The 10,631-nt window shown below is 39.2% G+C and overlaps 1 protein-coding gene across 1 annotated transcript; it reads right to left on the minus strand.

Moving 5' to 3' along the window:
* Positions 1–715: 715 nt before the first annotated feature.
* tmem87b (transmembrane protein 87B) lies at positions 716–9,812 on the minus strand. The gene is made up of 19 exons (XM_061087067.1): positions 9,663–9,812; positions 8,704–8,764; positions 8,520–8,611; positions 8,286–8,420; positions 8,131–8,184; positions 7,867–8,038; positions 7,238–7,299; positions 6,404–6,587; positions 6,193–6,292; positions 6,002–6,095; positions 5,217–5,290; positions 4,314–4,420; positions 4,100–4,158; positions 3,914–4,017; positions 3,738–3,808; positions 3,556–3,626; positions 3,368–3,420; positions 3,238–3,268; positions 716–2,515 (listed from the first exon to the last, which is right to left on the minus strand). The coding sequence occupies exons 1-19, from the start codon at positions 9,810–9,812 to the stop codon at positions 2,474–2,476; spliced, it is 1,716 nt and encodes a 571-aa protein (XP_060943050.1). The 3' UTR covers positions 716–2,473.
* Between the last annotated feature and the right edge of the window lie 819 nt (positions 9,813–10,631).

Consider the following 10,631-nt stretch of genomic DNA (forward strand, 5'->3'; position numbering starts at 1 on the left):
AAAATGTTAAAGGGGATGGATATTTATGAGTGTGTACAATTTGTTGCAGATCCTTTGTGGATTTAAGTGTGAGGGGGCTTTTTTCCACCACAGTACACTTGATATATTTTGTCACTGATCTGGACGAAGGAGCTTTCTTTAACATGGGGTGATGGGATCCTTGGTGGGTATTCAGCATTCTACTTTCATGCAAGTGTCATTGCAGTTTAAGTTTACTGTTTGGTCTTTTAAACCAAATACTGTGGCTGATTTCCAAATGTGTCTTATTTTACTGAGAACTGTACAAGGGTTCTTAAAAGTGTCGTTAAAACCCATCATCACGTTATTGTGCAGGCCAATTTCTAAAAGTCAGACCAGAATGGTCTCCATAAAATTACTTGTAAAGTTGACATGACAAATTTGTTGGCCTGTTTTTATATGTTCTGTTGTTTCAGCTTCTTAGCTACAAGCACATTAAGGGCTATTGGCTTGAGAGAGAAAAAATACGGCAACTGGGCTTCATTCAATCTTGCCTGTTAATATTTCAGTCCCTGCGTTTCAGTTATCCATCATAATTTTCCTCACAATAGCCTTTTCATTCAACAGATCCAACCTCTTAAATCTGGTATTTGCAAGAAAGCTTTAAAAAAAGACTTTAAATCCAAGTAAAATATGTGGTGTGTTTTTATTGCCAAATTAATACTGAAAAGCATAGATCAGGAAACAAACACTCATGTGTATTCAATTCATATTTAATCAGAGTGTACAAACTTCCTGAGAAGGAAGGGACAAGAAAACTGCTGGTATGAAAAGTTTAAGCCCAGTTATTCAACACTCGAGAAAAATAATAAATTAAAAAAAGTCATATTATCCAGACACCGTTCCACCTCTGGAGTTATGAAATAACAGGAGTGAGCCACGACCCATCTGTACAAATAATCAAAGGTCCACTGCAGGTGTCTGCAGTTTTATATAACAGGAGGACAGCTTGCCATCGTAAACACAACTATTCCATGTATCCAACTTCAAAAAGTGACACCATAAACTCCTTCGGATGATCAGCTTGTGCTTGTGCTAACCACATCGCTTTAACTAGTGTGTTATGACATGGGACTTCCCGGACAGAGGAACTGCTGTCACATTTACTCGAGACAACAAACATGAAGAAGATGACGACAGTGTTCCAACTCCAAAACCACTTCGACAAAAACACTGCACCAGCCATTTTTAAAGAGAACCATACAAAATAAAAAAGGTTAAGACTTATCTGAAAGAACATGAGCGTCATTAAAGTGTCTCTGAAACCAACACGATGATATCATTGGCAAAGACAGCAAACAATGGAGAAACAAGCTGCAGTTTGCCATCTGCCTAATTCATCATGAGAATGTTCAGGATCCAAGTCATTAAAAACCATGGAAGCACACATTGTTAACACACTTGGTTGAACGCAAAGTTTTAACAACTTATAAGTACACTTGAAAAACAAATAAATAATTAAATTTACCTACATACAAACAGTATATTGCTCCTTAGTTTAGAAGACACAACACCAGGCCACACACACACCTACAGTAGATTCAAAACATGACTGCAAACCAAATTGACGGAAAACATTTGACTCTCATTTGTAGAAATCACTGGTTTGTGCTTCTCTCAATCATTCACACATTAATACAGAGGATGCTGGGACGATTCAAAGACATGAACAACAGTTTTATATACTCTCAGATTCCTGAACAGATTGGGACCCTAGACAAGAACAACATGTAGGCACAGATTTGATCTTCAAAAGTGCATTAGAGCAAATGTTCTGTTTAAAGTTTTTCAATTTTCTAGTGTCAGATTTGAAATGGTAGCATAAAACAAAAAAAGGATTAATCAGACAAAGTCACATGTGTCACTGAAATCGTTTACGTTTGCTAAATTAACTGTTTAAATAATTTTTGGAAAATAATCAAGCAATAATTCATTCTTGATGTTAATGAAGGCCTTTTCATAATTTTTCCTCATCATAGGCCTTTATTATTTTAATTTTTTTTTTACAACCAACCCATTATATGTGAATACCCTCAAAAAGACACTTAATGTTTACAAGTTAAAGTACGTCCATGCATGTGGTCCTTAATTCGCTGATAAAATAAATTCAAATAACATAGATAAATACAACGTGTCATACGAAATGAAACATTCTCTTTGGAAAGAAAGCCTCAGAACTGTTCTTATAAGGGAAATGATGAACCAGTTGGTCAGTGAAAAGACCCTTCTTCCTCTGGTACAGTTCTTCAGAAGTTGAGGAAATGAGCAGAGCTCCTCCTGAATTGCGACTTGCACCACTTGCGAAGTAGCAGACATTCAGGAGGATCCCCTGAAAAAGCTTAATGGCACTGCACCACCACCCAAATGGAAATCCTGGAGAAGACCCTGGTGCAGAGTCAGCGACACCTGCTTCTGTTCTCCCTCCATGTCAGCCGAAGGCCAGAAATGTTCTGTCTCACTCCAGCTTTGACATCTCATACTTTGTTGTCATGATTTCCTGTAAAAAATAAAAGAATATAAACTATACATTCTATTTAATCAAATTTGAATTTTCAATTGTTATTGCCTTGTGAATAGAATATAGAGAACCACATGTAATGTTGTCTGTCAAGGTTTTCTTTCTTCCACAGCAGTTTACCACTCAAATCTATCTAGGGCTCCTTAATTTCAGATTTTATCCGGTAAATTAATGAAAATTGGGTGAAAAAGCTGCCCCCGGGTGACTTTTGCAAACTTATTTTAAAAAGAGGATTCTTGTTAAAGTCGTCCTACATACTTTTTATGGCGACACACATGATGTCATGCTGAAAGAATAAGGCTAAAGCATTTCCCAAACTAAAACGTCATCATCCTCACCAGCTGATAGAATGGAAAAGAAGAAAAAAACATTTATCTTGGATTGCAGTGTAGAGCTAGTGTAACGAGTAAAACATCATCCCCAAATTCTTTAACTCCACACTATATTTTATAGTGGGAGGAAAAACAGACACAGTGGCCTCTAAGGGTTGAAAGGTATTTATAAAAGGCGCCCTGGGTCCTGTCACTGCGTCCTAAAGTCACTACTAATACAGCAATGTAAAATGAATCACTATCATGATGCTTTCTTTCTCTCTTTCTTACTGTGTTTGTTGAATGTTACCAAGCTCCACGTTTCTACACCAACTGTGGTTATGTGCTATGTCTACATCCTGTTTTGAGTATTTAAAAGTGAATTCATACCTCGTCTGAGTCGAGCAGGACTGGAAGAGCTCTGCAGGAACAAAAAAGGACCAAAGAGACCCTGTGTTAGAATCAAACGTCTGAACAAATCTCAGTGGATGAATAAAAAACAATGTGATATGATGCTTACACATCAGCAAGAGAGCTGGGAATGTTGTCCTCCACCCACTTCAAGTCATCCTCCTGGATAAGTAGAAACAGGGTTTAAAAAAAAATAAGTCAACACTGCCATCTGCTGATATGTGGACTACACTTACAACTCCTATTGTGTATTCCTAATATTCAATACACAACACCAAACACAACAGGCATACTCACTGGGTTTGTTTCTGCAGGCTTCACTGTGCCATTTGTGTCACCTTTAGTTGATCTCAACTTAATGCCATCTGCTGTGAATTTTGAAAAAACAACAAAGAAAAATAAATATAGCAAGAGTATTAGAGACAGCAAGTGTCTGCAGTGTTCAGGTTAAATATAAGATGTCTGTGAGGTTGCTGTACCAAGATTTGAAGAGGTGATGAACTCTTCGACCTCATCGTCTGAGTCATCAATGAGAGGTGTGAAGGCATACCTGTGGAGGATGGATGTAGTGATTAATCATAAAGTGCCAGTAAAGACAAGAAGTGTCCCATTCAGTTCATGTTGTGGAAATCTACAGTCATAATGTATTTCTTGCCGTTGGTTGTTTGCAGATGGTCTCCATAAAAACATAATGACGAGCAGAATGATGGAGAACAGGAACCTCCAGAAAGCGTCTTCCACCCACAGCTCGATCCAGTCCTGTACACAAAAACAAATATCAATCAAACTAAAATATTAAATTTATTTTTTATGATGAACATGATTAAAAACACACACTCACAGATTGACAATCTGCAAGCCGGAATTTTTTTGTTGTCCAGGCCATGAAAATTATGGAAGCTGAGGAAAGCAAAAGCAAAGTTTGAGACACAAATCTTCTGTTGTTTTGAAGAGACTGAATGTTTTTACAGGTTTTATGAACAAATAACTAGAAATCATAACAGAATACTTAAAACACTCTAGTCTGATTGGAACTGTACTGTCATACCACTTACCAATCACAGCAAATATCAGCGTGTTTGTAAAGTGCCTGTAGAGAGACAACTTGACAGGGTTTCTCCTCAGCTTCAGAGTCTTGATGGTTTGTGCCAGGCTGACAAAGATGTTAGTTGCAGTCAAGGTAAATATGTGGGAAACATTACACAGACACCATTGGACCTTATAACCTCTACATGTGACTAGATATTGTAGATAATATCCATGTTTTGCATCTGCCTGCAATAACATATTTAATTTGTGTCCATTAACTGACTCATAAATGAATGAAGTAAAGGATAGAGTGGTCTCTTCACTTACCCAGTATATCTATCAGACTGTATGTTACCGTATGTGTGATTTTGGATGAATGTGGTTCTGACTCAGTTTTGTGACAGTCTTTACCTTTACAATGAGATGGAACCACATGTTAACACCATCAATTTACCCGTAGTCAGTACTTAAGTGTTCTAATTATGCGGAAAAATAGTATCATTATTTTAAGCCATTCATTGTTTGTAAATTTGAAATACTTAAACCATAATGCATAATTCCTACCTTGGTGGAATTTCACCGTTAAACAGGAGCATGTGTAATGGGCGTCGCTGGGTCATGCAAATCCTTAATTTTGCCCGTTCAGACCTAGATAGTCCATTAATATCAACAAAGCAAAATAGCACTGGTTGTGTGAAGAACAAAAAGAGAGACAGTGAGTGCAGGAAATTTGAGTTAAACCACCAACCAGAAAAAAAAAACACTGTGCAAAACTCAGTAGAAGATGTATGATTATTAAAGCAAGGCCATATCTTCAGAGATGTGAACGGCTGCTGGCCAAACGATCCTGGTCTAATCTGGGCCTGTGTGAAGGAGGAGAGGACCAGAGGGGAACCACATAGGGAAAGGTTGTAAGTGCACAAAAGGATATCCACCAGCATAGAGAGGAGTCAAGCAGAGCCAGGGGAATGTTGGCCAGCAGGGCCAAGTCAGAGTCTTTCGCCTGGAGGGGGGGGAAGAGCACCACCAGAGGACACAGGGACAGATGTGACAGATGTGGAAAAAATCACAGAGAGGATAGATGGTACAAAAAAGAAGCAGCACAGGAAGTAAAACTATAGGATCATTCCAAAAAAGTGCAAAGAGAAAAAAATCATTCAACACAAAAATGCAAGAATGCTCAGCGTCACATGGGTTTAATCTACTAACAAATATGTCCGTTTTGTTTGTTATTGTCTGTGGTGCCGAGGTGTACACACTGGAAGGATATGAACCAGATGGTACAGGAGTCAAGCACAGCCAGACAAATAGCTGTGATGAGAGAAGGGCCATTGTCTGTACCCTTGATTTTGGCCACACGGAAAATAAAGAAAATACAAAAACTGAAAAATGAGTTTTACTAGAACAACAATCTGACAAACCACAAAGCTTTAGAACTGATCATTTAATCAAAAACTGGTGAAACAATAAGTCAACTCACTGATCATTAGAAACTTGATAAAGATCATGTAAGATTGTCGAAAAGTTACTTTTAATTTGCTAATTAACACAAGATCTCAAATTTCAGTTTGCAATTCCTCTTCTTTAGATCAAAATGTATATATCTGTAGGTTTTTATGATTCTTCGTCAGATTATATTTAACCTTTGGTTGAAGTTTGTTACGATAACTAATATTTCTATAGACAAATATCAATGAAATAAATCTCTACTTACCCCAGTAATCCTCAGGACACCTTCAATGCTTGCAAAGGCAAAGTAGAGGACACCGAGCCCCACGACTCTATGCATCACTGTCCCCAGCCGAGGCCTAAAACAAAAAGAGAGCAAAATAAAGAGTTTCTTACCCGATTTTTTCATTAAAAAAACTGTATCCTGTATCTGTGTCAAAGCGTTTGCTGACATACTTTACAATTCCATAGCCAAGACTGACGATGATGACGAGCAATCGAGCCAAAGTCCTCTTCAGGGCAGAGACCAGCTCGGCAAAGATCAACAAGCCTGAAGCTAAACGCCACAGTAACAGAGGGAAAAAGGAAAGGAAAAAATGAAAAAATATTACAAACAAATATCCAGATATTTCAGATGAAAATGGTTTAAATAATATGTGACGCTCACAAGCAGAGCCAACAGCATTGGTGTTTTCGTATTCAGCGCAGAAGACGGCCATCTCCACCATCCCGAGGAATATGACGCCTGCGATCCAGAACTGGATCCTCAGCAGATCCTTCCAGTAGCACGCTGCCCAGGCAAACCACAGCAGGGCATAAAGGATGTACACGATGCACATCACCATGTAGAACTACAAAGACACAGAGACAAAGGGGAGAGGAGTTAGTCCAAAAACACATGTGTGAGCAGTTGGTTTTCATTAGCTACAAACCAAATTCCTAAAGAAATTGACAATCTGTCCAAAACCATCTTCAGTGGGCCGGCTCTTCATCTAGTTTCAGGGAGATTTACGAGGGTCTGTACATGGTGACACTCAGAAACACATTTGAAAAGGCAGTATTACTTTCTCTTCCCACGTGAAGCTGCACATGATAATCCAGCAACCCTCCATGCTTTTCTGGTAGTTGGTGAACACATTCGGTTTTGTAATTTTACAAGAAATGGTATCTTTATCTTTGAATTCAGATGTTGCTCTTGCGTTTTTGAATTGTCACCCACTTCCTTCTCTATTTTGTGAAATGCATTGGGCTGACCAGAGCTACAACTGTATGTATTACTGTATTTTAGGTGAGCTGTCCTTTTAAAGCAGTGGACAAATAGTTGACTCTGAATTGTAGAGTTTACTGTAAATAACCAGTTCATTTATAACATGCACATACTCATAACAGTAAAATAGAATCCTCTTTTATAGCCAGGAAAGAATTATGGACATATAATAACATGGTACATTTATTTTAACAAATTAGTAATTAGTGTTTATGGTATTAATCATCTACTTACAATCATGAGAGGCCACTCTGTGATAGAAATGTAGCCATGGCTGCCTTTCATCACCACGTTCACTGGAAAAACAAAACCCAGACAGTAAACAAATGAAGTGCGACAGTGTTTCCCAACGAAAAGTTTGCTGGTTGTGACGAGTCCGTTAAACTGACGCTTCAGAGACGACTGCAAAACAGCTTTGCATTTACAAGCCAGCTTCTCATGGCCGAAATCATTTCGGCACATGAATGCACCACTGTGGCAAACTTTTAGATCCCATTCAGCTCTGGTATTAACTTGCTACCTAAGTCATCAGATCACAAGTGAACGCAACTAGCTACGTACTGGAAACAGCCTGAGATCCTATTACTGGGTCCAGATTATTTTCTCTGTACAAACACAAATGCATCCTGAGACACATATGAAGGGCCGCCTAGTCAGTCGTCTTCTGACTTAATACAGTTTCACAATGAAACAAATGTAGTTTAATGCATAATTTGCTTTGTGGGAAAGGACGTATTTTAATGCCAACTGTGAACACAAGATCTTAACGCTGTCCGGTGATGATCGTATCGCTCAAGACTGTTGCCAATACAATAAATTAGGTAAATGCTCATGATGTCGTTACGTCTTTAGTCAAATCTCACCTGTTAAATTCCAGTTAGCGTCCTGTTTACTGGGCACAATCTTAACAACCAGCAGGTACGGCCCATCCTTCCACGTGGTGGCAATGACATCGTCTTTAATGTTTACACTGGCATTCTTTGTGGCGCTGTTGCTCTCATACTCCTCAGTAATTAATTTGATTTCATTTTCATCCTGCAGTGTGACAAACAAAAAATAATTCAATGTAGATCCCCTTCATCCAAAAAGTTAAATCCTAAGTATGTGGATTGATGTTATTTTCTCACTGGCACTTTGCCCTCAACAGGCGGAGCAACTGGACGTGGGTCTGCTTTGGCTTTCTGAAAAACATAGGGTGTTATTAGATTCTGTAATACAGAAAATAGATAATAAATAATAGATGTATGTGACAACACTGAGGAGAGTAAATAAACAAACTTACTTTGAGCATCGGGAAAGAGCGCAGTGCACCGTTACACGTCACAGGCTTGTACTTGTGTTCGATGAACTCCCCTTGTCCGAGGGGATTTGGATCCAGGCTCTCTCCACGACTCAGAGGCGTTCTCTCATACATTTCCTGCAGACAGTGGCAGTCCCGGTTCAACATTCATAGACAATAGAGTCCAGGCTGATACACTGACTGGTAATTAGTGTGCTATTAAGTTCATGTACTTACATCAATGTTGCTGAATTCATTGTGACAGGGGTAGTATTTTAAAAACCAGTGAATGGTGAAGGTCACCTCCTCGGGACAGCCAAACAAAAGTACTAAAAAAGATGACACAGAGGACACAAGTGACGATAAACACAAGGGACTAGAATTATCGTGGTGGGTTGTGTGCACACTTTCAATGTCTTACCTTTCACTTCAATATCAGTGTCTTTATACATGGATTTTCTTATCAGCAGCGGTCTTGAGGTCTGTAGAATAAACAAGGTTTGTGAGCCGGGGGACTGGTTTTCGTATCAAACAGGATATGGTTAGATGAATGAACTGATTAATCATTTAAAAGGGTGGAGGATAAGTGGTAAGTGTGCGTCCAGAGTTCAGACTGGGACCTCTCTGTGTGGATCAGACCAAGTGGAAACTTTAACGCTGCCCTTGGTTGTGTGTGTGCCTCTCAGCACACAAAATACTGCAGGACGCAGACGACAGTAAAGGGGAAACTGAGACTTCTCACTGCTTAAATTATTGATCGAGGCTTTCTACCTCTTCTCGGATCGAGTCTGTGACCCGGGTCTTAATGCTGATAATCAAGAGGAATAGGTCTGATATACCGGCGTGAATAAATCCTCTGTAGATCATATGTTAGGCTGTGTTTAATTTGTTAAAATGACACGTTGCAGGGTTGTTAAAAAGGAAATAAGCAAACAATTTAAGTAAACCAGATCCCCCTGTTCAAACAAGGACAAGGATGTGGACTCAGGTATTGCTTGAGGCGTGGAACCAGGATTAGACACGGACAAACACTGTAGTTTATCTTGCTAATTCGGCTAAATAGTAAAACAATAAACCTTTGAACTGCTGTTAAACATAAGCTGTGGGCGCTAGTTAGCTGGAGCTCATCAGCCTCACTCCTCTGGGCTAATTAGCCAGCTTAACAACATGCTCCACCATTTCTGTTTGGCGCACCTTGTCAAAACCTATGAAGGATATCAAGTGGAGTAAAAGAGTGTTTATAGCGGTGGTGTTAACACGGGACAGATACCGGGACAGGTCCCACTCCCACAGCTGACATGGAGCTAGCATAACAAGGCTAAGGTGGCTAACGCTAGCAGCCCGGTGCTGTGGTTCTCCAGCAGGTTCGCTTCTACTCACATTTACAAGGGTGTTCCTCCACAGTCCGCGCTCTGGAGCTGCGACAGCCGCGTGTATGGAGCTGAGTAAACCCAGGAGCAGGACTCCCCACCCGGGGAAAAGTCCTCCGGTCGCACCGCTCCACGTCCTCATCCCGACCGCGGCAGCCATGTTCACTGTGGGATCCGAGGCTGAGCTGCAGGGGGCGCTGTGATCGCAGCATCAGTCTTGACTATCACGTTATGACAGTACATAGAATAAGACTGATCTATATTATTAAAATACTCTCACATGGCTTATTTATCTCCACATTTGCTGTCAGCTATCACACTGACTCTTACATTCGCCCATAATAAGATGTGCTTTTACCATGCAGGCATAAAGGTTAATTCAAGGCAATGCTCTGTTTTCACTTTCTTTTAATCCATATTTCAATTGTTCCTCCTTTGCCATGTTTGTAAATCATATTGACTCAGATCCCGTTGTTTTCAACGTGCGAAATGACTAATTCTGACTTCAGTTACACTTTGAACCTTCCTGCTCCTTATGTATCCACAACACATAGCGACGGTTTCATCACCCAGGCCATAAGACTTTTAAACTCCTCCGATCTGCAATAACTCCACTAAACCAGCACCGTAGCATATTTGCACTATTGCAGATAATGCACTATTGTTTTTTCTTCATGTGTATATATATATATATTAAAATATATTTATATTTTATTTTCTATTTAACATTTTTGATATTCTATTTTATATTATTTTATTCAAGACTGAAGCCCTAAAATTGGCTACAACCATCTATGAATTGCACAATATCTTACACTTTGTAAATTTAAAAACAAAAATAAATAAATAAATTTAATTTTTATTGAATATGAATCCTGCGCAGTCCGCTTCTGCGCAGGATGTGCGCAGTTCTCTTCTGCGCAGGAGGTAAATTAAAAAAATGTAATTAAATTAAAAAAATATATATATTTTATAAAAA

The sequence above is a fragment of the Limanda limanda genome, chromosome 15, assembly GCF_963576545.1.
Source record: "Limanda limanda chromosome 15, fLimLim1.1, whole genome shotgun sequence".
Classification (NCBI taxonomy): Eukaryota; Metazoa; Chordata; class Actinopteri; order Pleuronectiformes; family Pleuronectidae; genus Limanda; species Limanda limanda.

Excerpts from the sequence above, each read along its gene's own strand:
- tmem87b (XM_061087067.1), bottom strand. The coding sequence starts at position 9,812 with ATGGCTGCCGCGGTCGGGATGAGGACGTGGAGCGGTGCGACCGGAGGA. Across the intron at positions 7,300-7,866 it reads CGCTAACTGGAATTTAACAG|TGAACGTGGTGATGAAAGGC; the intron begins GTGAGATTTGAC and ends TTGTTTTTCCAG. Across the intron at positions 3,809-3,913 it reads CCATCTGCAAACAACCAACG|GTATGCCTTCACACCTCTCA; the intron begins GCAAGAAATACA and ends CATCCTCCACAG.